This window comes from Oryctolagus cuniculus, chromosome 7 (assembly GCF_964237555.1).
Source record: "Oryctolagus cuniculus chromosome 7, mOryCun1.1, whole genome shotgun sequence".
Taxonomy (NCBI): domain Eukaryota; kingdom Metazoa; phylum Chordata; class Mammalia; order Lagomorpha; family Leporidae; genus Oryctolagus; species Oryctolagus cuniculus.
This window is the reverse complement of record NC_091438.1, coordinates 42,117,614-42,144,570: the sequence shown is the minus strand read 5'-3', so window position 1 is coordinate 42,144,570 and position 26,957 is coordinate 42,117,614. Positions and strand designations below refer to the sequence as shown.

Here is a 26,957-nt window from a genome sequence, read left to right as displayed (position 1 = left end):
CACAACAGCACAATGCCACTCGTTCTTACAACTTCTCTGCATGTTGCTATTCCTATTTTTTTTTTTTAAGATTTTATTTAGTTACTTGAGAGAGAGAATTACAGTGAGAGGGAGAGACAGAGAGAAAGGTCTTCTATCAGCTGTTTCACTCCCCAAATGGCTGCAACAACTGGAGCAGGATCAATCTGAAGCCAGGTACCAGGAGCTTCCTCCATGTCTCCCACGCGGGTGCAGGGGTCCAAGGACTTGGGCCATCTTCCACTGCTTTCTCAGACCATAGCAGAGAGCTGGATCGGAAGCAGAGCAGATGGGACTTGAACCGGCGCTGGTATGGGATGCCTGTGCCTCAGGCAGAGGATTAACCCACTGTGCCACAGCACAGGCCCTGCTATTTTTAAGGACTTGGGCCATCCTCCACTGCACTCCTGGGCCACAGCAGACAGCTGGCCTGGAAGAGGGGCAACCGGGACAGAATCCGGTGCCCCGACCGGGACTAGAACCCGGTGTGCCGGCCCCACAAGGCAGAGGATTAGCCTATTGAGCCACAGCACCGGCCACATAATGGCTTTTTAAAAATAAGCATAATTGGCTGGCACTGCGGCTCACTAGGCTAATCCTCCGCCTTGCGGCAACAGCACACCGGGCTCTAGTCCCGGTCGGGGCGCCAGATTCTGTCCCAGTTGCCCCTCTTCCATGCCAGCTCTCTGCTGTAGCCAGGGAGTGCAGTGGAGGATGGCCCAAGTGCTTGGGCCCTGCACCCCATGGGAGACCAGGAGAAGCACCTGGCTCCTGCCATCGGATCAGCGCGGTGCGCCGGCCGCAGCGCGCTGGCCGCGGTGGCCATTGGAGGGTGAACCAACGGCAAGGGAGGACCTTTGTCTCTCTCTCTCACTGTCCACTCTGTCAAAAAAAATTTTTAAAAATAAATAAAAGATAAGCATAACTTGGGGCTGAAACTGTGGAGTAGCAGGTTAACGCCCTGGCCTGAAGCGCCGGCATCCCATATGGGTGCTGGTTCTAGTCCCGGCTGCTCCTCTTCTGATCCAGCTCTCTCCTATGGCCTGGGAAAACAGTAGAAGATGGCCTGAGTGCTTGGGCCTCTGCACCCGCATGGGAGACCTGGAAGAAGCTCCTGGCTCCTGGCTTTGGATCGGTGCAACTCTGGCCATTGCGGCCAATTAAGGAGTGAACCAATGGATGGAAGACCTCTCTCTCTCTCTCTCTCTCTCTCTCCCTCTCTCCCTCTCTCCCTCTCTCCCTCTCTCCCTCTCCTTTCTCTGTGTAACTCTGACTTTCAAATAAGTAAATAAATCTTTTCAAAAAATAAGCATATCTGGGGCTGGTGTTGTGGTGCAGTGCATGAAGCTGCTGCCTGTGTGACAGCAGCATCCTAAGTGAGCACTGGTTCCTGTCCTGGCTGCTCCACTTCCAATCCAGCTCCCTACAAAAATGTGCCTGGGAAAGCAGTGAAAGATGGCCTAAGTGCTTGGGCTCCTGCCACCCATGTAGGAGACCCAGATGAGGCTGCTGGCCCTTGTAACCACTTGAGGAGTGAACCAGTGGAGGAAAAACATTTCTCTCTCTTCCCCTCTTGCTCTGTAACTCTGACTTTCAAATAAATAAATCTTTTAAAAAATAACCAGAATTCCATTATTGTACTCCTCCAACAAAATCCATGTCGTCTGGGGTGGGCATTTGCTGCCTGGGTGGCTAAGAAGCTGCTTGGGATGCCTGCGTGCCGTATTGAGAGCCTGGCTCTGCTTCTGACTCCAGCTTCCCGCGGACGCCCACCCTGGCAGGCAGCGGGCGGAGACTCAAGTTCTTGGCTCCTTGCAACACATGGGGGAGAACTAGACTGAGTCCCAGGCTCCTGACTTGAGCCTGGCCTGGCTCTGGCTATTGTGGGTTTTGGGGGGAGTAAACCAGATCAAAGACCTCTCTCTCTTTTAAACAGATTTTTAAAATTATGTCATCTAATGTTTAGTTCATAATAAGTTTCCCCTAAATGTCTAAAAACATAATTTTGTGCCTAATTTACTCAAAAAAGGATCCAGCTAAGGTCCATACATTGCATTTAGTTACTTTTTCATGTGATAGTGGTGAATCTTTTAATGTGTATTTTAAACTATGCTAGATTCATTTTGTTTGAAAGGCAGAGTGACAGAGAGAGAGAGAGGGACACACACAAAGAAATAGAGATGGGGAGAGAGACAGACACACACACACACAGAATACTTCTATCCACTGGTTTGGTCCCCAAATGGCTGCAGCGTTTGGGACTGGGCCAAGCTGAAGCCAGAAGCCTGGAACTCCATCCAGATCTCCCACATGAGTGCAGGGATCCAAGTGTCTAAGCCAGCATCTGCTTCTTTCTCAGGCACATTAGCAGGAAATCGGATCGGAAATGGTGCTGCCTGTACTCAAACCGGTGCTGCCATTTGGGATGCCAGCATCACTGGTGTTGGGGTCTTAAGCCGGAGACTGGCCCCTGACCAGCAGGGGGCAGTACAAGCACTCCCCGACAAGGCGAACGAGAGAGGAACACGGGTGAGTTCTGTCGAAGCAGGGACTACTTTATTGAGGAAGTGTACAGGCTTATAAAGCCTACGAAAGACATGTGCAGTAGGAGAGCCAGTCAGCGAAAAGGTCATGCAGGCATGGGTGGACCACGCCTGGAACATGCAGGAGCATCTTAAACGAGGTATAGGGATCATGCACTGTCCACGAGTCCAGAACTAAATCGGACCTATCCCTGCAGGTGGTCCCATCTCACGTGGTTTAACTGCAGTGGCCCCAGACACGCCCCCCCCCCAAACATCTGCCAGGTGCCATGTTTTTAGGGACTATTTTAGGCGATGCCCAATAACTGGTGGAGGCTTAAGCTGCTGGCCACAACACTGACCCCAGCTATGATATTTCTACCCCTGCCATTTTATTTGCTCATTTGTCGAGTTCCCCACATTCTGTATCTGACTGTATCCTGGTGCATCATTTAACATGTTCTTGGGTCCCCTATAATTCCATGTAGAAGTCGGATTAAATTCACAGTCAAGTTTTCCTTGGGAATATTCTGTGAGCAACCCTGCATACTTCCTCCTCCCTGGCATCAGACACTACTTGGTGCCTCACTGTTCTGCTCCACCGATGCTAAGCTGACATGCAGATCCAGGCAGTGTGGGTCTGTCTATTCCTCACAAAACTTGTGTGAGTTTCCTGTGGCTGCTGTGACAAATCCCTAACAATAGCCACTGATTCCCCAATCCCGCAGGAAGAGAGAGAGAGAGAGAGAGAGAGAGTGAGATCTCATCTGCTGGTTCACTTCCCAGATGCCCACAATACCCAGGGCTGGGCCAAGCCAAAGACAGGAGCCCAGAACTCCACCAGGTCACCCACATGGGTAGCAGGGACCCAAGTATTTCCATCATCACCTGCTGCCTCCAAGAATGCATTATCAAGATGCAGGGTAGACGGGGCTCCTACCAGCACCCCCATATGAGATCTGAGCATCTCAAGTGGTGGTTTAACCTGCTGCACCACAATGCACACCCCACCCACGAGCTTTTAATCTAATGGGACTAATGATCACTGTCTGGATCTATTATTTCATTAAGAAGAAGAAAAAGGCAAAGATCTCCCATCCACTGGTTCACTCCCTGGATACCTGCTACTGAGCCAGGCTAAAGTCAGAACTCAATTCAGGTCTCCTAGGTACTTGGGCTCTCACCTGCTGCCTCAAAGAAGTCACAGGAAGTCAGAATCAGGAGCAGAACCAGGACTCGAACCCATGGCGTTCCAATATGGGATGCAGGTGCTGCAGACGACACCTTAACTTTTTAAAAAATTTTTTATTTATTTGAAAGACATAGTTTACAGAGAGAGAGAGAGAGAGAGAGAGAGAGAGAGAGAGAGAGATTCCATCTGCTGGTTCACTCCCAGATGGCCGCAATGGCTGGGGTAGGTCTGGACAAGGCCAAAATCAGGAGGCAGGAACTCCATACAGGTCTCCTATGTGGGCAGCAGGGGCTCAAGCACTTGGGCTTCCACTGCTTTCCCAGGTGCATTAACAGGGAGTTGGATCAGAAGTAGAGCAGCTGGGACTCGAACCAACTCTCATAAGGAATGCCTGAATTGTGGGCAGCAGCTTAATCTGTACCACAGTACCAGCCCTGTAGAGCTTTTTTCATCATGCACTTTTTCATGAACTTTCTGAAGATGCTTGTACACCCACAGGTAGAAAATAGGCTCCAGCATCCTTTGGCATCTCGCAGGGATGCTGAGGGAGGCTGGGTGGAGCACAGGCGGGTGTTACTATGCTTATCAACTTCAAACCAGCATCTGATGCACTCTCAATGTCCAAAGGTGACCAGCACGTTTACTTTTTAGTATCCTGATGAACTATTTATTTATTTATGAGAGAGAGAGAGAGCGCTCCCACCCCCTGATTTACTTCTCAAACCCTTGCCACAGCTAAGGTTGAGCGATGCTGAAGCCGGGAGCTGGGAACTGGGGAGCTCAGTGTGGGCCTTCCACACGTGTGGCTGGGGCCCAGCTCTTTGAACTATCAGCACTACTTCCCAGGGCGTGCATTAGCAGGAAGCTGGAATCAGGAGCAAAGCCGGACTTGAACACAGGCACTGTGATATGGGGTGTGGGTGTCCCAAGCCACGTCTCAGCCACTACACAAAAAGCTCACCTCTCACAGACTTTTTATATATTTGATATATCTCAGTGTCTTACTGTCACCGTTCTTTTTTTCTTTTTAAAAGCACATTTAGGCCGGTGCCGTGGCTCACTAGGCTAATCCTCCGCCTTGCGGCGCTGGCACACTGGGTTCTAGTCCTGGTCAGGGCGCCACATTCTGTCCCGGTTGCCCCTCTTCCAGGCCAGCTCTCTGCTGTGGCCCAGGAGTGCAGTGGAGGATGGCCCAAGTCCTTGGGCCCTGCACCTGCATGGGAGACCAGGAGAAATTTTAAAAAAAGCATATTTAAACATTTTGGTCCTTTATTTTTATTTATTTATTTATTTTTTTGACAGGCAGAGTAGACAGTGAGAGAGAGACAGAGTGAAAGGTCTTCCTTTTGCCGTTGGTTCACCCTCCAATGGCCGCCACAGCCAACTTGAGAAGACTCCCATGGCCAAAGACAAAATTATTTCAGCCTGAAATGAAGGTGGGGGCTGCACTATGGCATGTGGGTGAAGCTACCACTTGCAATGCCAGCATCCTGTATAGGCACCAATTTGAGTCCTGGCTGATGCTCTTGCTAACACACCTAGGAAAACAGCAAAAGATGGCCCAAGTGCTTGGGGCCCTGCCACCCATGAGGGAGACCTGGATGAAGCTCTTGGCTTTAGCCATAATGCTGTTGCACTATCTGGGGAATAAATCACCAGATGGGAGATCTCATGTCTCTCCCTCTATGTAACTCTGTCTTTTTTTTTTTTTTAAGATTTATTTATTTATTTATTTGAAAGGAAGAGTTACAGAGAGGCAGAGGCAGAGAGAGGGGAGAGGAGAGGAGAGGAGAGGAGAGGAGAGGAGAGGAGAGGAGAGGAGAGGGGAGGGGAGGGGAGGGGAGGGGAGGGGAGGGGAGGGGAAGGGAGGAGAGGAGTCTTCCATCTGCTGGTTACTCCCCAAATGACTTCAATGTCTGGAGCTGCGCTGATCCAAAGTCAGGAGCCAGGAGCTTCCTCCAGGTCTCCCACGCATGTGTAGGGGCCCAAGGTCTTGGGCCATCTCTGCAGCTTTTCTAGGTCATAGCAGAGAGCTGGATCAGAAGAGGAGCAGCCAGGACTCAAATTGGCACATGTATGGGATGCCAGCACTGCAGGTGGTGGCTTTACCAGCTACGCCACAGTGCCAGCCACATTTACGTGGTTCCAACATCAAAATGGCACAACAAGGTGTTCTTAGCGTTTAACAGGTGAAGAAACTGGAGCTGAGGAGGAGTAATACCTGAGTGGAGAGAGGCTGGGAGGGGGCAGCAGGGTTCCCTGGGGGACAGACCCAGAGCAGGTGCGAATGTGTTCAGGGTCAAGCCCTCCAGGTCCTCCAGCTGCTCAGCCTGCAACTGGCTGATAATCGCTGAACTCACGGCTTTGCAGTCCTCAAGGCCAGTGTCCGAGTGGCTCAGGGGGTGGCCGGCTCCTGGGGTGCAGCACAGGCTCTCACGATGCCGCTCAGCCACTTGGTCCCAGCGCGGCCTCCCTTATCCACCGCCATCCCCTCCTGCCCCTGCTGCCTGCAGCAGGAGCCCTCAGAGCTACACCCAGCCAGCTCTGGCCCCTCCCTCGCCTAGCCTGGGGTCCTGAGCTTCCTGGCCCCTTTCAGAAGCTATCAAAGCCCCCATTCTCTGCACACAGCTGTGCCAGCATTCACCCAACACCCCCCGCCCCAGTCAGCCCCACTCCCACACACCCACGGTATAGGACCCAGGTGCCCGTTGATGTGCAGGGTCTCAGCTGCCTGGGCCCCCCACCCGCAAGCAAGCTGGGGAGACAGGGGCAGATGTTCCCGGGGCTGCAAGGACCAGCTGTGGAGGGGCAGCCGGCAAGCAGCCCAGGGCTAGCTCTGCAGACAGGGGGAGCTCCGGACGCAGGAACTTGGAGGGAGAGTCTGTTTGCTCCACTTGGGTCATGGCCTCAGCTTTGGCTTGGATGAGATGCTGGGGGGTGGAGGGGAGGCAGGAGCTGGATTGTTCTCATCCAGAGAGGTTGGAAAAGTCTCCAGGGCCTCGGAGGCTGGGAGGCAGCCAGCCGGGCTGCATGTGGGAGAGGGAGGAGAGCTACCCACGCTCGCCCTCCCTCCCTTTCACTTCACCTCCTCTCGCTCCCCTGGGAGAGACGCCTGGGGACCCTGGCCTGGGAGAATGGAGACTCGCTCTCTGGTCAGGGTCCAGTTCCGTGCTGTGTGACCCAGGACAGTCGCTTTGCCTCTCTGGACCTCCATTTCCTCATCTAGAAACACACAAGTCTCCCGACACCTTCTCCTCCAGTGTCGGAGCCTTCAGGTCTACCTGAACTCAACTTTCAATCTCCCTGCTACCCCTGGTCCTGCTGCCTTCAGCCAGTCCCTGGAGACCCTTTGGTGAGGATGGGGCCAGACAGAGGGAGGTCTTGCCTCCTCTCAGAAAGCCAACAGCAAATGGCAGAGGGAGAGTCATGGCCATGGGTCTGGACACAAGGCTCTGTCATTGGAAAGAAAGCTCCGGATCAGTAACAGGCAGTTCAAAGCGCAGGTTTGGTTTTGGCATCCATTTTCCCAGTTGGGAACACCGAAAGAGTTCTGAGGAAGCCATAGGAAAGTCCGAGGAAGCCATGGGAAAGGACTCTGCTTCCAAACCACTCACGGGGGAGTGGTCCACTGACCTGCTGGCCAGATCCCGCACGGGGTTGGGGGTCCCTGTGCTCAAGCATGTGTGTGGCCCACAAAGGAAACGAACCCGACTTTGCTGAACCCAAGCCCTTCGCAGGGGCTGGGGACTGCCCAGCGTGGCAGCGCTCAGCCAGGCCCCTGCGCAGAAGGCAGGTCCAGAGACACACAGCCTGTTCTGAGGGCTGCCACTGCTGGTGGCAAAACAGGTGCCTGGCCCCAGCGCCTGTGCTTCAGAGTCCTCATTGTCACCGAAGCAGCTGCGTGTTCTCACGCCGGGTCTGGCCTCCCCCCAGGGGTCTGCCTGGTGGAACAGACTGTCTGGCACCAGCCCTTGTGCTGCTGGCCTTGGCCAAGGTTGGACACCCTCAGAGCGCTGCTGCGCGTGCCCACGCTTTGTGGCCACGAGGGTGAGAGGCGAGGAAGGTCACTCTCTCTGGTGTCTCTCTCACAGCCCGGCTTCTCCCACATGAGAACTGGGGTTCTAGCTGAGCCACCACTGGGATTGGATTTCAGCCGCTGGGGGTGCCTGGCTCAGCCTGGCTGGCCTCTGGTCCTGTGGTGCCCACATGGAGGCAAGTTCCACAGAGTCCTTGCAGGGGTAGGCTGGACGCGTGGGGGAGGGAGTTCCTTCCAGCTCCGACACGCAAAGTGGGAGGCTGCCCGGGCACTGCCCAGCCTGTCCCCAAGGACCTTCTCAGAGCCTCTCTGTCCTGTAGAGGACTTGCGGCTGCATTCCTAGAGTCCGAAGCAGTGCCTGGCCCCTGTTGGCATTCGGCTCTTATCTGTCGGATGAAATGAGCGAGCTGCGGGCTCCTCCTCTCCCAGCACCTCGCTCTGTCCCTTGGTCTTGCATCCCTGCCCGGGGCGTTTTTCTTGTTGAAGAACCTTACCAGGCGTCACCTCCAGGTCTTCCTGCCCTGTCCCTACAGGAGAAGGACGGGCCTCTGGGGAGGAGGCGGAATCCTCCATCCAGATCCTCAAGGAGCTGGGGCGGGGCAGGTATGGTGAGCTCCACAAAGCCTTTTAAGACCATGCCCACAGCACCGGGGATGGAATCCAGGCAGTGGGGAGTGGGGAGCTGCAGCCTCCAGCATGGAGCATGGCAGAACCCCCGGGGAACAGTCTGCAGAGACGGCTGAGGGCCTGCCATGGGGCTGCGTTCCCATTGCAGGCACCCCTTTTGACTTGGGGTATTTTGGGGGTGCTCTTGGAGTTTACGGGGATCAAGGCCTCCCACAAGCTGTCCTTGGTGCCAGCACTGTCGTCCAGCGATGAGAATTCAGGCAGCAGGCTGTCCTGCCCATAGTCCAGTCCCTGGGTGGGGGCGGGGAGGGGGTTGCCAGGAGTCCCAGGAGGGAGGAGGGAACTGAGCCTGGGAAAGCAGTGAAGCAGGGGCCTGGGAGCCCGAGGCAGGCGGCTATCATTGGTATTCTAGGCACCAAGGAGTCCCGGACACTGGGCAGAACCCAGCGCCCACCCCCTGGCGCCAGGCTGCACATTCAACAGCCCCAGCCCTGGCCCTGTGGGCTCCCAGCAACGCCCGTGTTTTGCACATTGGTTGGCGTGACCAGCGATGTCCCTTCCCCGTGCCCCCTGCTCCCCCCAGGCCTGGCGACCTCTGGACTTGCTCTGCTTCAGCCGGGATCCTGCTGTCTAACCTCCACTCCTCCCGCTGCAAAGTCAGCTCCTCCTCTGTGCAGGGAGTGCGAGCGCCTCCGGAGACAAAACCCAATCAGAGCTCCCTCCAGGAAAGTGGCTACAGTCATCTGCACCTCATCCCTGCCTCCAAACAGGAGCTTCCCACTTTTATGGGGGAGGGGTGTGTCTCTTTCCAGGAGCCCTTGGTCCTCCTCCCTACAGTCCGAGTCCCTCCTCTTCCCCCTTTGACCAATGGGAAGTCCCTCCGGCTGTCTAACCTTCATCCCTCCAGCTGCAACATCACCCCGGAGCTCGGTGAGCTCTCCCTCCCCACCCCTTCTGCCCTCCCTCTCTCCTCCAGGTCCTCGGCTCCTCATCCCCGCAACGATGTCCTACTTCGCTCGTCCTTGCTCTCGCCGCTGCGGTCGGGAACCGACACAGAAAAGGCAGTGGGTCCCGTGACCGTCCCGAGACCCCCGCGTTCCCGGCCAGGGGGCGGGGGCGGCCCCAGGGAAAGGCGGGGCGGGGGCGGGGGTAAGAAAGGGGGTTTTGTGCTGCGCCCGGCGGGCCGGCGCCCTCTCCCGAGCATCCTGCGGGCCCTGCCTCTCCGCGCGTCCGCGCAGTCCCCGACGCAGTCTCCGCGGCAGCCGGAGATCCGAGCCGAGGACCCAGAAGCCCCTCCGGAGGAGGTGACAAACTTCGCAGTGCCGCCCCCGGCCCCGACTCTCGGTAGGTGAGTGTCACCGCGGCCCGGCCACCAGTCCTGGGAGGGAAGAGAGAGAAGGGAGCGCCGCCCCTCCTCCCCTGCCGCCCTCGACCCGACCCCGCAGCCCTCCGCTCCCAGGCACCCAGCTCCCCGACCCCTGACACCTTCGCGAGGTCCGCGGCCGGCAGCCCCGAGCGTCCCTGGCTCCTGCGAGCTCCGAGCTACACTCGCCAGCTGCGCCACGGGTACCCCCACTGCTGCTGGCCGATGCCATCAGCAACCCCCGGGCCAGTCGGCTACAGGGAACGCCCCCTCTGGGTCCTGCGTGCTCCCAGCCCCGCACTGCCGCCCCGGGGTTCCGACCTTGTCCTGGGCATGGCTGTGGCCATCCGGGCCAACCCCCGATTCCATGCCCGCCTTGGGCGCCGCGGTGCGCCGCGGGAGGAGCGCTGGCGGCAGCCCTGTCGGGGGCATCCCCACAGTAGCCGGGTGCCCACTCTGGAGCTGGAATCCCAAGTTTGCCACTCACTTGCTGTGTGACCTTGGGTGAGTTAGCCGACCTCGCTGAACCTCGGCAAGGAGGCAGAAGCAGTATTTTTCTCACAGGGAAGGGTATCCTTGGCAAGCATCTAACAGGAGGCCTGGATCAGCTAGGTGATGGCTCACTGTTAGCTAAACGCAATACGGCTCCCGCTTTCCTTGCGGGCATGGCCAGGGGACTGGGGATTCCTCCTGTGGGGATTCCCACGTCCCTCCCTCCACCCCCTCAGAATAGCTCTGCCCACATGGTTCTTACAGACCCAGAGACCCGCGTCAGTTTCGGGGTATGGCTGTTGGCGGCATTACCCTGATGGCACCACCCACAGCGTTACCCCTGCCTGTGTTAAGGCCAACTTGGCCGTTGCCAACCACGTCATGCACCTTCCAGATTTTATTCAGGGAGAATCTGCAGTGGCTCAGCTGGTGATGTAGCTAACACTGTTATTAGCTGTGTTCCAATAAATAGGACTCTTCGAAGAGGATTGCGGTGGCTCCCGCAGGCAGGAAGTCCTCGCTGATTTTGTGTGGATTCTTGTGGCTCTTCACCCAGCTGCAGAGGGCAGAGCTGAGAGCGCGCCTCCTGCACCTCCCCTGCTGACCCTGCCTGGTGCTGGCGCTCCGTTGCCATGGGAGGCCTTGGGCTGTCAGCTGGTGGGCACTCAGCGTGGAGATGGTGGGCGTGAGGAGTGTGTGCGCATGCGCACACGCAGCCTGGTCTTGGTCTCCGGATTGGTTCTGCAGAGCCTGTGAGGCAGATGGGTGTCAGTGGTCAGAGGAGGAGACCACAACGCAGCAACAGGAAAGTTTCCTGAACAGCTTGAGAAACTCAAGACAGGGGCAGATGGCCAGAGGCCAGAGCAGGAAACAGAGCTGGGGCGAGAGAGAGGGATGGTTGTGGCGTCAGGGGGCGGGACGAGGGCTGTGGAGTCCTTGGTAGAAAAGGAGTTCCCGAGTCAGCTGTGGGGGAAGCGGAGAGGCAGCGGGGGTGGGTGGAATGGAGAGGCCGAGGCCGGGACCCCCGGCCCCCAGGTCTGGAGCCTGGTGCAGGGAAGGGCCGAGCTCTGCGCGATGCAGGGAGTGGAGAGACAGTGCTCTGAGGACTGCACAGGAGTAGCCTTTGGCCTTTGTGGTCAGCGCCCCCCTCCCCCCCGTTCCTGAAGGTGGGGATGGGCTGCTCTGCTTGCCCCAGAGCAGTCGGGCTCTCCCTGCTCCCCCGCCCCTCGCTGCTCTCTCTCTCTCTCTCTCTCTCTCTCTCTCTCTCTCACACACACACACACACACACACACCATCAGAGCAGAGGTGAAGGCAGTGGTCTGCGGGTGGGCCCAGGCTGACTCCCACTATATGGGTTTCTGGGCCGCCTGTGAGAGCTGGGAGCCAGGTCTGTGAGCAGCTCCAGCGCCAGCCCAGAGAGAGGGGAGGGAGGGCGCCGGGAAGGGGCCTGGCACAGCTCACACGCCTGGCAAACAGCACCGACTCGACAGGCCCTCATGCCAGAGGGTCTCCACCCCAGGGCTCCCAGGCACTCCCACGGCCGAGCCTGGTCTCAGCACTCCTGGATCTGGCCCCATCAAGACCCTCCTCCCTCCCAAGGGTCAGTGGCTGGCTCCTGCCACTCCTCCCCACCTCGGATCCTGACGCCAAGGCTCAGTTTGGAAAACAGCAGTTTCAAGGGGAGGCTGGCGGACCTGGGCCGAGGGACGTCCCCGTCAGCTGGGGCTCAGGAAAGGGCGTGTGGAAGGTGCAGTCTGAGAGGGCAGAGGAGACAGGGTCTGAGCGAAGAGGCTTCCACGGAGGGAGCAGCCTGATCGCTAGTGATCTTGCCTGAGTCTAACCCTCATTTCTCCTCCTGCATCGCAGAAAAGCAGTTACAGAGAGGCAAAGACAGACAGAGAGAGGTCTTCCATTCTCTGGTTCACTCCCCAGATGGCCATGGTAGCCAGAGCTGGGCTGATCCAAAGCCAGGAGCCAGGAGCTTCTTCCGGGTCTCCCATGTGGGTGCAGGGGCCCAAGGACCTGGGCCATCTACTGCTTTCCCAGGGCATAGCAGAGAGCTGGATTGGAAGAGGAGCAGCCAGGACTCTAACCAGTGCCCATATGGGGTGCCAGCACTGCAGGCGGCGGCCTTACCTGCTACATCACAGCACCACCCACCTTCCCCCACCTAGCCCCATTCTTTTCTAAGGCTAGCCCAACCCTAAGGATGCTGTTGAGCCCCAGTTCTGAGTGCACACTGGCCCGCTCCCTGGCTGGGCTTTGAAGGGGACCCAGAGCCGACCCTGTGGGCCCCAGTGTCCATTCCTCAATGTCACACCCACCCCACCCCTCCGCTGAGATCTTCGGAAGAGTCCTCTGGCCTCTAGAGCTGCTGATAGCTGGGCGTAAGGGGGAGTAGCCCTTCCTATTCGTTCTCACCCCCTTCGTCTCCCCTTCCTGCCCAAGGCTCTCACAAAAGGTAGGGTGGGGGAGAGAGAGAGGCTGGAAGGAGGCCAGACTGGCAGAGACAGGGGCTTTGTCCCAGCTGGTGTCCGAGCCAGGAGATCCGGTGGGAAAGCCCGTGCCAGGCAGAAAGGAAAGGCTGGGAGGGAGAAGGGAGGAGGCAGCCGAGGAAGGGAGCCGGAGGACGCTGGGGAGTAAAGAGAAGACTTTCCTTATACGTAATGATGGGAAGGAGGCGGTGGCTGGGCTTGGGAGAGGCTGGGCATTGCCTGACTTCAATCCAGGAGGCCCTCCTGGAGGAGGTCGGGTGGCTACTGTGCCCAGGGAAGGAGAGACAGCCAGGAGAGGTTGGAAGGGGTCACCGTGGGGGTAAGGAATCCTTCCCTCTCTAGTTCAAGGGAGAGGCCTGCTCGGGGAGAGACAGGTGAAATTGTAAATATAGTTGCAACCTCCATTCATGCTGTAAGCATTTATTGTGTTCCTACTATGTGCATTTGTAGTTTTTAAAGACTATCTACCTATCTGGCTATCTATCACCTATGCATCGCTCTCAAAGCACATAGTAATGCTGCTGCTCTTCTGATAAGAAAACAAAGGCCCAGCAAGGGGAGAGCCCTTGGCTCGGTCATACAGTGAGTTGACTAGGACCCAGATCTTGGCTCTGAGGAGGGATCCCTTGGCAGGGAGACAGGAATCAGAAACAGAGAGCTAACAGTGAATGGGGGCAGTGGGCTTGTGGGGCCAGCTTGTGTATGGTGGGAAGCCAGGGGCGGTCCATCCTGCAGTCTAACCCCATCTTTCCTCCGCAAGTCCCTCCACCGGCCTGCGGCATGGCCCCACAGCTTCTGCCCCTGCTGGCGGCCCTGGCCCTGGCACAGGTCCCTGCAGCCTTAGCTGATGTCCTGGAAGGGGACAGCCCAGGTAAGCAACCCCAGTCAGGGCCGCTGTCTCTGGCTCCTGCATCTCCCCTGTGGTGGTGGTGGTGGGGCTCTTGCTCAGCCGGAACCAACTGCTTCCAGCCTCCGGGACCTGGCGGGGAGAGAATTAGGACTGTGGGGAAGGGCTCTGGCTGGACACTTGGAAATACAGGATGAGGTGTGGGCCCCTGGGAGGGTGGGAATGTTGTGGGCGGGGCTAGGGAGGGGCGCAGGTGCAGGACTGCAGGTCCCTGGGGGGCAGGAGGAATGGCACAGGGAGGCGGCAAGGAAGTAGAATGGGAGAAACCCTGATGGAGACTGGGAAAAGAACACATTAGGAAATGTTGTATCGGGGCTGGAGGCTCCAGGAGGTGAAGGTGGAGGAGGGTCTTCCGGGGAACCCTGGGCCGGGGGTGGGGGCGGGGGTGGGGGCGACTGGAAGGCTCTGGAAGCACCGCAAGGATGCCGACCCAGGCCTGGGAGGCAGCATTAGGGGAGGTCGATGGCGAGGCTGGGGAATCCGGGAACCAGGCGGGGTGCGGGGAGGCTGCCTGGAGCCCGGCTCGGACTCCGAGGCCGCGCTGTGGGACCCGGCCCACCGCACAAAGTGCCAGCCGACCCTGCCCATCCACAGAGGACCGCGCCTTCCGCGTGCGCATCGCCGGCGCTGCGCCGCTGCAGGGCGTGCTGGGCGGCGCCCTCACCATCCCGTGCCACGTCCACTACCTGCGGCCGCCGAGCCGCCGCGCGGCGCTGGGCTCTCCGCGGGTCAAGTGGACCTTCCTGTCCGGGGGCCGGGAGGCCGAGGTGCTGGTGGCGCGGGGGCTCCGCGTCAAGGTGAGCGAGGCCTACCGGTTCCGCGTGGCGCTGCCCGCCTATCCCGCCTCCCTCACCGACGTCTCCCTGGCACTGAGCGAGCTGCGGCCCAACGACTCGGGCATCTACCGCTGCGAGGTCCAGCATGGCATCGATGATAGCAGTGATGCTGTGGAGGTCAAGGTCAAAGGTGAGAGGGCACAGAAGCAGAGAGGAAGGGGAGAACTCCACCGTCCGGGATCGGGGGGGGGGGGTGGTCAATGCACGTGGAAGGGGCCAGGTGGGCAAAGAGGGAGGAGACACAGACCTTGGTTCCTTTTTCTCCCTTCAGGTGGAGGAAATTCTACCCATAGTCTAACTTAAGTCCCACATGCTGTAGAACAAGCACAATTGGGAATTTACCCGTGTGTGTGTGTGTGTGTGTGTGTGTGTGTGTGTGACAAGGAGGATGAGGGGAGGCCCAGGCTCAGGAGCCCTCTCTACCCCCTCAGGGGTCGTCTTTCTCTACCGAGAGGGCTCTGCCCGCTACGCTTTCTCCTTTGCCGTGGCGCAAGAGGCCTGTGCCCGCATCGGAGCCGCAATTGCAACCCCGGAGCAGCTGTATGCCGCCTACCTTGGGGGTTATGAGCAGTGTGATGCCGGCTGGCTGGCCGACCAGACCGTGAGGTGGGCTGGGGGCTGGGGCTGGGGCTGGGCTCGGGGGCTTGCAGTCAGCAGTCATGGGGCTGTGGCCCCCGGGTCGGGGGAGGGGCTGCCTGCTGCTTCAGCCTGGGCACGCAGGGCTCCTTGCTCTGCAGAAGGTGGTGAGGACTCTGCCCTAGGGGTGTGCGTCCCAGCAGAGCTGGGGGGGGGGGGCAGCCGGTCTGGCCACTCTGGGCTCCACTGAGAGAGCAGTGGGATTTACTGCGGTCCACAAGGGACAGCTCTCTGGCGCCCGTCCTCTCTCCCCAGGTACCCCATCCAGACCCCACGGGAGGCCTGTTATGGAGACATGGATGGCTTCCCTGGGGTCCGGAACTACGGAGTGGTGGACCCGGATGACCTCTACGATGTCTACTGTTACGCTGAGGACCTAAATGGTGAGTGGGGCTGAGCGGTAACCAGGGAACCAGCCCCTTCTCTGTAGGTCCTCTAGGAGCCTCGGGTGGACTTTCTTGTCCCTCATGCGCTTAGGGGGCAGGCGGGGTGAAGAGACGATCGGTGTCTCTCCCTCCGGGCACTGTGTTGAGCCAGCCCATGCCCAAAGCCACCAGTGGGCGGCAGGTACCGAGCCAGGGTCCCGCCCTCCGGACCTGCTCTGCACTAATGCCAGGCTCTGCAGAATGAGGCACTGGGCTGGGTGCCTTGAGCTCTGCTCCTCCATCCTAAGGTTCTATCTGGACTCGGATCCCACGATGTAGGGTATTTGACCCTTTGTCACAGACGAGAAGCTTGCCAGAGTCCCTGTTGGGGGCCCAGGGTGGAAGGGGCCACCAACTGCCTGATAACCCAGCCTTGTCTTCCCCACCCAGGAGAACTGTTCCTAGGTGCCCCTCCAGGCAAGCTGACGTGGGAGGAGGCACGGGAGTACTGCCGGGAGCGGGGTGCGGAGATTGCCACCACGGGCCAGCTCTACGCAGCCTGGGACGGTGGCCTGGACCGCTGCAGCCCAGGCTGGCTGGCCGACGGCAGCGTGCGCTACCCCATTGTCACACCCAGCCAGCGCTGTGGTGGGGGCCTGCCTGGTGTCAAGACTCTCTTCCTCTTCCCCAATCAGACCGGCTTCCCCAACAAGCACAGCCGCTTCAACGTCTACTGCTTCCGAGGTGAGCCCAGCTCCCTGCAGAGGCTGAGACCAGCCTCAGGCAGGCAGGCTGCACCCCGAAAGTCCTACCCCAGCTTGCACCGGTCCCTCTTGTACCACTTGCCTGCAGAAGTCTTGGGTGGTGCCCAGCTTGTTAAGATTCTGGGCATGGCCTAGCTTGGTCCCACTCAGTTGGGTGACCTCAAGGAGGGGTCATCTCTCTGTGTCTCCTTTCTTGCTTCCCCACCAGTTGTCCATGCCTTTCCCTCCCAGTTGCAAAGCTGCCCCTCCATGATGGGCTGCCGAATACCTTCCTGTTTCCTGTCAGCCTATTGTCAGAGCAGAAATGGCCAAGACGTTCTGAGTCCAATGAATTATCTGCTTAAGTTCTTCCTGTTGACCAGATCCCCTCACAGGAGCCCTTGGAGGGTTTGCAGAACCTGTGGCTTAGAGAAGGTGTCAGACCTCTCACCACCACATACAGATGGATACACACAGTGCCCCCACTCCACCACACATACACACAAAGATCAGGACATCAAGGACAGTTGGGTATAGACACAGCTTCTGCCTGCATCGTCTACTGGGAGCTGCAGGGGAAGTAGTGCCTGGAGCCCCAAAGGCATAGGCCCCAAGCTAAGGGTGGCTGACAGTTACAGAGGCATCACCATGGGTTGTCTGGGTCCCTGTTCAGCACAAGGGTTGTGGGCAGAAAAGAGAGAAGCCATAGACTTTACTCTCGGGTAACCATGGCGCTCCCTGAAGAGGGAAGACATAGTTTCTGGCATGGGAGCCCCCAGTATGAGGGAAGAGGAGCAACCTCACTCCCAGGATGAGGAGAGACTGAGAAAGCAGCCGCCCGCACAGATCTATGGGCATCTTTGGCCTGAGAATTGAGGATGTGAAGTCCATAGGGACATAGGGGTCCATCTGGAAAGGGATAGCAACAACAACAGCTAACAACAACAATAACAGCTAAAGCTTCTACTCGTTGGTTATGATTATGTGCTGAGCCCCGTTCTGGGAAGCAGGAAGTGGATCAGGAGAAGGTAGGAGGAGGGGGGAGCATGGCTACAGTTGAGAGCAGATGGAGGCAGCAAGAGCACAGGTTTGCTTGCCTGGTGTGGAGCAAGGCTCACTGGAGCAGGAGCGGAGCGCGGGGACGCACTGTCCGGTCTTGCCTGGCTGAGCACACTCTGTCCTCAGGGTTTTTCCTAACCCACTTCCAGTGTTGCTTTGTTGGTTTTCTGTTCTTGGTTCCTTTTCCCAGAGTACATGATAATCCATTCCAAACCCCGGATTATTTAAAGGGAGCAGATTCCAGATGAGGTGGCCCCTTCCCTTGGCTCTTGTCCCAACACTAAGATCCTCAGGTGGTGACTGCTGGATGCTCTTCCTCACTCAACCCTTCCACAATCCTGTGGGGATGGAGCCTGTTCTCCTCCCTTTTGAGAATTGTGGGATTATTGGGATCCCTTGCACCTTGCCCCAAGTTCAAGGGTGCTGAGGCCCTTCCACCCCCCTGTTTGCCTCTGTCCCTTACTCCAGGGAACATCTCTCACTGGAGCCTTTCATGACTACTCTAAACTAGTACTCCCCATCATCCTGACTCTGCTTAATTGCTCTTTATATTGTAGCATTCCTTGTTTGTTTAGTGTCCATATCTAGAATATAAGCTCCCTCGAGAGCAGGAGCTTGATGCTTGTTCTACATTATGTCCTCAGTGTCTGAGAAAGCTTAGCCCCCTGACTAATGCTTGAGAAGTGAGTGACAGAGTTCCGAGGTGCTCCCTGGGCCCCCGTGAGTGCTCCACAGGGGATATGGGTGAGAACTGAAAGAATCCTATGGTCTTTGTCCATCTAACCCAGAGCCCTTGTGGGCAGGCCCTGGTCTGGGAGGGCAGAGCCACCTGTTCTGCTTCCCATCAACACTTTACTCCTACCACAGACTCTGTCCAGCCCTCTGCCGTCCCTGAGACCTCCAACCCAGCCTCCGATCTGGCCTCTGATGGACTGGAGGCCATTGTCACGGTGACAGAGACCCTGGAGGAACTGCAGCTGCCCCAGGAAGCTGTGGAGAGTGAGTCCCGTGGGGCCATCTACTCCATTCCCATCCTGGAGGATGGGGCAGGTGGAAGCTCGACTCCAGAAGACCCAGCAGAGGCCCCTAGGACCCTCCTAGGTAACTCAAATCCCTTGTGCTGGGAACGTCTCTGCCTGGGAGATGTTGGGGGCAGAGGGGGCAAACCCAGGTTAATGCTGGTCCCATAGCTACCAAGATTCTTCCCTGTCCTTTATCAACAGCTACGTGGTGCAGGGCATAGCTCCTATCCCTTTCCAACTTTTGCCTTTCCAGTAAATTCCACACCCACCTCCCTGGGACTGGAGATGCTTGGACTAAGGAGTTGCCTCTGGGAAAGAGAGGCCTCCCTTCTTTGCCCCCTACCCGCCCCACCTTGCTTTTCCCTAACAGACTAGCGACTGGAGAAGGGGATGCGACAACCAAGCTTTCCCGGGCTCATGCCCGCTCATAGAGCCTTCTCAAGTGTTGTCTCAACAATGCAGTTCAAATTGAAGTTCTTCCAGTGTGGAACAAAGATCATCTCTTCCCTCTCCCCCACTACCTCCCCCCTCCAGTGCCCCCTTGCTCCCCTTCCCCGTCCCTCCTCCCAACCTCTGCTGGGTGCTGTCCCTGGTGCTGAACTTTTTGTGTTTTACCCAGAATTCGAAACCCAATCCATTGTAACACCTGAGGAGTCCTCAGAGGAAGAGGACAAGGCATGGGAGAAAGAAGAGAAATACAAGGCTGAAAAAGAGGAGGAGGAAGAAGAAAAGGAGGAGGAGGTGGTGGAGGATGAGGACCTGTGGGCATGGCCCAGCGAGCTTAGTGGTCCGGGTCCTGAGGCTACTCTCCCCACTGAGCCAGTCTTGGAGGAGTTGCCCTCCCAGGAAACCCTGCCAGCAAGAACAACCCTGCAGCCTGGTGCATCATCTCTTCCTGATGGAGAATTGGAAGCTCCCAGGCCTCCCAGGGTCCGTGGACCACCTCCGGAGACTCTGCCCACTGCTAGGGAGGGGAAACTGCCATCCCCGCCCCCTTCCACTCCTCTTGGGGCAAGAGAAGTTGGGGAGGAAACTGGGGGTCCTGAGCTATCTGGGGTCTCTCGAGGAGAGAGTGAAGAGACAGGGAGCTCCGAGGATGCCCCTTCCTTGCTTCCAGCCACAAGGGCCCCTGAGGGTACCAGGGAGCTGGAGGTTCCCTCTGAAGAGAATTCTGGAAGAACTGACCCAGCAGGGACCTCAGTGCAGGCCCAGCCAGTGCTGCCCACTGACAGCGCCAGCCGAGGTGGAGTGGCCGTGGCCCCCTCTTCAGGTAACTCTGCCCAAGGCTCAACCTCCCTCTTTATCCTCTTTTTATTCCTCCCGCTGTGGCTCTGGGTCCCCTGACCTGTGGTCCTTTAGGCCCCATCTCCCTGGACTTGCCTGTCCTTCGCCTTCATTCTCATGCCCCCTCCACCTGTGACCTCCACCCCGGCACTCTGCTCACCCTGTGACCCCAGCCCCACCACTCACCGCCTGTGCCCCTTTCCTGCCCTCAGGCCCTCTGCCTGTGGCTCACATGTCACCCACCCCACAGAGCAGCCCAGGCCTCTTCAGGGCGCACCTGTCGCCTCTGCAGTCTTCAAGGTGAGGCCCATCTTCCACTGCTCCCTTCCCCGTCCTATGTGCCATCTCCTGCAGCCACTCCCCACTGGTCTCAGGGAAAGCCTGGGAGTCCACCCCCGCTCCTCCACCTCTGGGGTCCAAGAGACCTTGTACCCCACAGAGCCTTAAGAGACTACTTCTGTGAAGTATTTTTGACTGTTTCATGGAAAACAAGCCTTGGAAATAAACCTCTATTAAACCGCTTTGTAACCAAACGCTGGCACCCTCTGTCGCCCTCTCCAGCTGTCTGCCTTTCTCCTGCCACTGATCCGTGCCCTGGTGACTCCTTGGTGCTTCTCTTTGACTCCTTGTCTCTCCTTCTTGCCTGTGTCTCTGCCTCCCTGTGTCTCTTGGCCTTTCTTCTTTTCTGTCTTCAGTCTGCGCCCTCTCCTGTGCTCGCGGTCTAACAGTCCCTTGCTGTCCCCTCCTCCTCCCCCTCTCAGGCCAGGTGACAGCGTCCCTCCTGACTGATGAGACCCCACATCTGACTGCATGCATTACCCCAGGGAAGCCAGGGTCTGCCAGTCTGCAGGGGTGCTGAGAATTGTAGTCCCCAACCCCTGACCGGGACAAACCCACACATTTATATTCATTTCTGAGCCATCTGGGTGGCTCATAGAGCAGTACCTAAAAGTACCCCCCTGCATAGGGCCAGTTCCCTGGCACCCAGGGGCCCTAACCACTCACCCACCCACCTACCTCAGCAGGGGACGATATTTAACTCACCTCCACTAACCCTTTTGCACTCATGACAACTCCTTATCCCCGGGAGGAATGGTTCCCTGCACCCCAAACCCAAAGGATTGCAAAGACCCTGAGTCTGGAGAAGATACAAGTCAGGGTGATGGATGCAAGTGTGTGTGGGGGGATGGGGAGTTAGGGTCTGGGGTCTTCTGAGGGGAGCCCTACCTATTCCTGGAAGGTTAAGCTTCACCATGGAGACCTCTGGCGAAAGCTGGATTCCTCCCAGGCCCCAGCGCCACCCTCTCCTAGATGGCCTAGTGCAGGTTAGGGGCCTGTGCATCACACTCAGGCTCGCCCATTTCAGGGCTGGAGCTCAGCGCTGTGTAGGGTGAGGAGGGCAGTAGGGGAGAGGAGATCCACTGGAGGTGTTGCAGTGTCTTAGCCACCCTCCTGCACGGTGAGCGAGAGGTCCCTGGCCTGCTGCTTCCACAGAGGGAAAACAAGGTTTCTGGTTGTGCAGAACCGACAGGAGGAGGGAGGGAGGCAAGAAAGTGGTGAGAAGAGGTCCCGCACCCTGCTCTGCCTACCCTGGGTTCAGACTCTGCCAGCCCCCAGCCACGCGGAGGGACAAGTGGCCTGGGTAGGACCAAGGGCTGAGTTTGACAGTTGGACAGGAAGGAGCAGACAGGACAACGGGCAGGGCAGGGCAGGACAGTTCGAGGAATGGGAGGGCAGTCAGGTCTGTCACCTTCTGTTGGGCCTGGCACTTAATAGGTTAAATAAATCACCCTCCCCCTCTGGGGTGAGGGGCGTTAGAGGCTGGGGGGCAGCCCTACCAGCTGGGAAGAAACCATTGGCAGGGGAGATGGCAGGGACAGTGGGACTGGAAAAGCTGATTCATCTACCCAAACCATCTAGGTCATTCCAGCACAATTCCTTGAATCAAGTCCAGCGTCCCCTCCCCCAGCCCTGCACTGATCCCGGCCAGGCCAGCGTGGAGCACTGTGGGCCTTGGCCCTGGCTGCTGGGGGTGGATGGTGAGCTCTGGGGGGTCCTGACCTGAGCGACGTTCTGTGGCGCCATCTTCCCCTGAGCCTGGTGGACCAGAAAGGAGTGGAAACTGACAGCTCCTCCCACACGCAGGCGTGGCCTAAGGGCCACCTCCTCCCACCTCAGGATCCAGAGAAAGGTGGATGGCCTAGCCAGCTGGAACTGGACCCAGACAACAGATTGCAGGCCCTCAGGGTAGTCTAAGAGGACTGCCTGGAGGAGAGGGAGGCTGAGGATGAGCTGCATGTGGCTGGGGAAGGCCTGGGTCGGGGTGGGGGGGCGGGGAGCAGAGCCCGGTAGTGGGGAAGAGTCTGAGTTTAGTAAGGGGATGCAGAGGGGCTGGGTGCTGCTAAGAGGAAGCTGAGGGGTGGGGCCAGCCAGCCAGCACCTCAGGACAGCTGACCCTGCTGCAGCTTCCTCCCTGGGCTGGGGGGAACCGGACAGGCACTGGATGAGCACGGTGGGCTCCCTAGCAACAGCCGCATCTGGCTGCCCCGGCCCAGGGGACAGCTGCAGGCAGGCTTGCCCTCACCTGGACCACACGGCTGATCAGCTCCCAGGAGCAGTGAGGGGAGGCCAGAGACCCCTGCTGCTCGGGGTGGTGCTGTCCCCTCCTCCAGGTCCACCCCGCTGTTCCCCAGAGCTGTGCTGGTGTCTGTCACAAGACAAGGGCTGTGAAAGGAAACTTGGCCTGGGAGCCAGGGACGGGTGGGGGCGGGGTGGGGCACCGCTCAGTGTCACCCAGGAGAGGGAGGAGCCAGCTAAGAGTCCTGAGCAGCCCAGGATCTTTCCCAGGGGCCTCCCTGGCCATCTCCCCCAGTCCCTTGTTGCACAGTGGCCTTCACAGAGCTGAGCCGATACTGAAGGCAGGGTTCACAGAGCAACGCAGACCTCAGGGCTAGGCTGTGACCAGAGGCAGGCTCTGCAGAGACCCTTCTGAGAGCCATGATGGCTTCCGTGCGGGGAGGTCAGGGCTGGGGATGCACACTGCCCTGCTGCCCCCACCTCACTTCTTCCCTCCCCCAGGTGACTGTGTCCCCAGCCCCTGCCACAATGGTGGGACATGCTTGGAGGAGGAGGAGGGGGCCCGCTGCCTGTGTTTGCCTGGCTATGGGGGGGACCTGTGCGATGTTGGTGAGTGTGCTGGGGGGAGGGGTCTGAGGCCTAGGCTCCTCCTCCACGTGTCAGTTCTGGAAGGGGAGGGAGGACTCCGGTTGGGGGGTGGGGGGCCCTGTTGTTAGGGAATCGCTGTTCCAGGCCATTCTGTTCTTCCCCTGAGTTCTTCCCTCGACTTCCTCTCGTTAAGCGCCGCGGAAATGCTGTGAGGGGTCCGGGTGAGACGGGAGCTGAGCGCGCTCCGGGCCTGGGTGGGCGGCCGGCACGTGCCAGGGAGGACAGAAGGGCGTCCTTTAGGGTAGAGGAGCCTAGGGACCAGAAAGGAGCTCCAGCCCTCATCCAGGTCCCAAGGGCTCTGAGACGGCACCAAGCCCCTCCCCTCGGGCCCCTCCAGGGGTCCGCAGGCTGCTCGGCTCCGCCCTCCTGCTCCGGAGCCCCGCCCCTCCCGGTCTGCGGCCGTGCGAGGAATGCAGTCCCTCCCGGGAGACCTGGCCCCTGCGGGTTCCCGGGTCCTCTGGCCTGAGGTGCCCGCCCTTCTGTGCCCCAGGCCTCCGCTTCTGCAGCCCGGGCTGGGATGCCTTCCAGGGCGCCTGCTACAAGCACTTTTCCACGCGGCGGAGCTGGGAGGAGGCGGAGACCCAGTGCCGGCTGCAAGGCGCGCACCTGACCAGCATCAGCACCCCCGAGGAGCAGGACTTCGTCAACAGTGGGCTGGGGGACGCGTCATCCGCCCTCTCACGCGCTCCATAACTAACGCATTAACTCCCTCAACCGTGCATTCATTCATTCACGCTCTTTTGACTTGGCTTCTGCATCCGTTCCTTCGCATTGTCGTTCTCTTCCCTCGCTTCCCACGCGACACCTGGGGTTCCCGGCAGGAACGCACACCTGCACCAGCCGGGCCGCCTCCCGCTGCTCCCAACCTCCCTGCCCCCCCCCCCCCATATGCCTTTCCCAGTTCGGACCTTCTTGCAAGGTTTTACTTTTTCCAGTTTTTCTTTTTTCTTGCCTGGGCAGGGGTGGTGGTGGCCGGTTTCCGTCTTCGCCACTCCCACGCCCCGGCCTCCCTCCGGCCCGCGTGCAAAGTCTAGGGAGAGGGGGGAGCCATCAGGGCGGCGCGCCAGTGGGAGCTGGGCGAGGGCTTCCCGGAGCGCCGGCGACAGGGAACGGCCGCCACCTGCCGGCAGCGGAGCTCACTGCACGCCGCCCTCTCCCCGCGGTCCTCAGATCAATACCGGGAGTATCAGTGGATCGGGCTCAACGACAGGACCATCGAAGGCGACTTCCTGTGGTCGGACGGCGTCCCCCTGGTGAGCAGCTCCCGCCGGCCCTTGCGCTGACGCCTTCTGGTCCGCTTTCTCGAAGCACTGCTGCCCTCCACAGCGAAGACCCCAGACTCCCTCCCTTTCCCCCTCTCCCAGAAGTCCCCAGTCCCCAGACCCTCAGCCTTCTCTCTCCCGGGGGCTCTCCCACGCCACGCCCTGCCCTCTCCAAGTGCCCTGAACTCCACCCACGCAGAGTTCCTCACCCCCCTCCCCTCGCTGCCCATCCCCAGCTTTATGAGAACTGGAACCCTGGGCAGCCCGACAGCTACTTCCTGTCTGGAGAGAACTGCGTGGTCATGGTGTGGCACGATCAGGGACAGTGGAGCGACGTGCCTTGCAACTACCACCTGCCCTACACCTGCAGGATGGGGCTGGGTGAGGGCAGAGGGTGTGACCTCACCCAGAAGGTGTGCCAGCCGTGGGGGGGGGGGGGCTCCCTGACTCTGCTGTCCCCTTGCAGCTCCTCCTCTATGCTGTGATTCTGGGAACCTCCTCCCCCTGCAGAGCCAGGCTCCCACTTGGTTCCTAAGTGTGTCCCTCCCGCAGTGTCCTGTGGGCCCCCACCGGAGCTGCCCCTGGCTCAAGTGTTTGGCCGCCCACGGCTGCGCTATGAGGTGGACACAGTGCTTCGATACCGGTGCCGAGAGGGGCTGGCCCAGCGCAACCTGCCTCTGATCCGCTGCCAGGAGGACGGTCGCTGGGAGCCCCCCCAGATCTCCTGTGTGCCCCGCAGACCTGTGAGTGGGGGTAGGGGGCTCCAGCTCTGCCTGTCACCGGCTGTGTGACCTGGGGGTCCTACTGCCCTTGGCTATGGGACAAAGAGAAGGGGGTGGGCTGGGGTCTCCTTTGGTGCTGATGTCTGAGATCACGTGGTCCTGCTCTAGGCTCTTTTTTTTTTTTAAGATTTATTTTATTTACTTGAAAGACAGAATTACAGAGAGGGAGAGCCAGAGAGAGAGAGAGAGATCTTCCATTCTGTTGGTTCACTCTGCAACAGGCAGAGCTGAGCGGATCTGAAGACAGGAGCTTCTTCTGGGTCTCCCACGCAGGTGCAGGGGCCCAAGGACTTGGGTCATCTTCCACTGCTTTCCCAGGCCACAGCAGAGAGCTGGATAGGAAGTGGAGCAGCCAGGACTTGAACTGGCGCCCCTATGTGATGCCGGTGCTGCAGGTGCTTTAACCTGCTGTGCCACAGCACCGGCCCCTGCTCTAGGCTCCTGAGCCAGAGCAAGTGTTCTCATGAGGTCAGGGGTCAGGGGAAGGGACAGCAGAGGCTGGGCTCTGAGGAGAGAAGGGGGAGCCGGGTGCGGAAGGTGAGTGTCTGTGTCTTCCCCAGGCCCGAGCTCTGCACCCACTGAAGGCCCCAGAAGCACAGCAAAGGAGGCTGCTGGGACGCTGGGAGGCGCTGTTGGCCTCTCCTCCCAGTCCCCCTCCAGGTCCCTAGGGGGCCGGGGTTCTCACCCCAGTCGGACCTCACACCCTGGGGTCTTCCCATCACGGGAAGTTACGGCATGAGAGGGGTGGAGCTACAATCCGGGGGGTGGTGCCTGCAAGGGGCTCCTGGGACATACCTGGGAGGCTCCAGCACAGCACAGGCTCTCTCTCTCTCCACCCCATAACCCGGGCATCAGGGTTTCCCCTCAGGGCAGTGGAGAAAGTCCCCAAGTGCCTCAGCTGCCCTCTCCCTGCCAGCCACGCAGTCCCTCCGTTCCTCTAGGGGGCACTGTCTCCCTCATCCTTGAGTTGCTAAGAGAATGGACGGGTCAGCAGGGTGGGAGCGCCAGTAAACCAGCAGGAAATAAAGCTGCATTTGAGCCTCAACAGCTTTGATGCTTCTGTGTGCCTGTGTGAGAGGGAGAGGTTGAGCAGGGCCTCGCAGCGTAAGACAGAGCGTCTGTGCTTGTTCGCTGCTGAAGGTCAAAGACGCTCTCAAGGTGTTGATGGATGGAACAGTGCCTGGCCCAGAATGGCTGCCAAGGGAGTCCTCAGGGGTTGGGGCACAGCAGAAGCGGCGTGGCATCAGGATGCTCGGCAAGGCAAGACGAGGAGTGCCCAGCGTGCCCAAAGTCAAGCAGTCCCAGGCGACCTCAGTCTGGGGAGAGAAGCCAAGGTCCCGGAGAAGAACGCAGGCGGAGCTTCGGAGAGGGGTTCTCCCAGGGAGTGTGAGAGAGGGGAAGGGAAGACCCTGCCGCTGGCCCTGCAGGTCTAGGGTTAGACTGCAGGGGAGGCAGAGATGCAGGAGATAGGGAAGGAGGCAAGGGCGAAGGGGGGGCATCCGGCTGAGCTGGGCCTCTAGGAACTGACTCGTGGGCCTTTCAGGTTGTAGCCAGAAGAGGGCGCTGAGAGTGCCGTGTGCGCCTGTGTGAGTGAAGTCAGCGCGAGGAGTGGCAGGAGCCCCAGGACACCACCAGGGGGCGCCGCGGTCTTTTCTTTCTGAGGAGCATGGGGTGGGGTCGGAGGGAGGTGACTGGCGGGGGGAGGGGTAGACTTCCGGTCAGGCTGAGCTGGCCCTGCGGGCAGTGAGTCAGCGGAGGTTGACATGGTGAGGTCATTTTGAGAAATGGCGAGAGAATGACCGAATGTGAGTGTGTGTGTGTGTGTGTGTGTGTGTAAGTAGCAAGCTTTTCTCTGGCCCTCATCACAGTGCACAGTGCCTTAGGGAAAGTGTGTATGGGGATGTGGTTCTAGCTTTTAAGATTTATTTATCTGAAAGGCAGCAGACAAGGAGAGACACACAAAGAGAGATCCTCCCTCTGCTGGTTCACTCCCCAAAATGGCTGCAAGGACTGGGGCTGGGCCAGACCGAAGCCAGGAGCCAGGAGCTTCATCCTGGTATCCCACGTGGGTGGCAGGGGCCCAAGCGCTT

The 26,957-nt window shown here is 59.0% G+C and overlaps 1 protein-coding gene and 1 long non-coding RNA gene across 3 annotated transcripts; one reads left to right on the top strand and one right to left on the bottom strand.

Moving 5' to 3' along the window:
- Window positions 1–8,915: 8,915 nt before the first annotated feature.
- On the top strand, window positions 8,916–25,912 carry BCAN (brevican). 2 transcript variants are annotated; one of them, XM_070077514.1, is made up of 14 exons: window positions 8,924–9,739; window positions 13,507–13,617; window positions 14,248–14,619; window positions 14,921–15,095; window positions 15,381–15,508; window positions 15,941–16,234; window positions 18,160–18,393; window positions 18,934–19,584; window positions 22,677–22,784; window positions 23,314–23,472; window positions 23,994–24,076; window positions 24,322–24,466; window positions 24,638–24,828; window positions 25,428–25,912. In XM_070077514.1, the coding sequence occupies exons 1-14, from the start codon at window positions 9,181–9,183 to the stop codon at window positions 25,533–25,535; spliced, it is 3,318 nt and encodes a 1,105-aa protein (XP_069933615.1). In that variant the 5' UTR covers window positions 8,924–9,180; the 3' UTR covers window positions 25,536–25,912. The 2 variants fall into 2 exon arrangements, with proteins under 2 accessions (XP_069933616.1, XP_069933615.1); XM_070077515.1 differs by lacking the exons at window positions 22,677–22,784; window positions 23,314–23,472; window positions 23,994–24,076; ... (1 more) ...; window positions 24,638–24,828; window positions 25,428–25,912 and adding an exon at window positions 19,849–20,119 and having other exon boundaries at window positions 8,916–9,739.
- Window positions 13,151–21,712, bottom strand: LOC138850529 (uncharacterized). The gene is made up of 3 exons (XR_011390360.1): window positions 21,660–21,712; window positions 14,340–14,598; window positions 13,151–13,725 (listed from the first exon to the last, which is right to left on the bottom strand). It is a non-coding gene; the product is annotated as an uncharacterized lncRNA (long non-coding RNA).
- Window positions 25,913–26,957: the final 1,045 nt, after the last annotated feature.

What these genes read in the sequence shown, in the direction of transcription:
- BCAN (XM_070077514.1), top strand. Translation starts at nt 9,181, where the DNA reads ATGGGGGAGGGGTGTGTCTCTTTCCAGGAGCCCTTGGTCCTCCTCCCT. An exon ending in GGCCCCTAGGACCCTCCTAG is followed by an intron (nt 18,394 to 18,933) that starts GTAACTCAAATC and finishes TGTTTTACCCAG; the next exon opens with AATTCGAAACCCAATCCATT. An exon ending in CCTGTGTGCCCCGCAGACCT is followed by an intron (nt 24,829 to 25,427) that starts GTGAGTGGGGGT and finishes TGTCTTCCCCAG; the next exon opens with GCCCGAGCTCTGCACCCACT.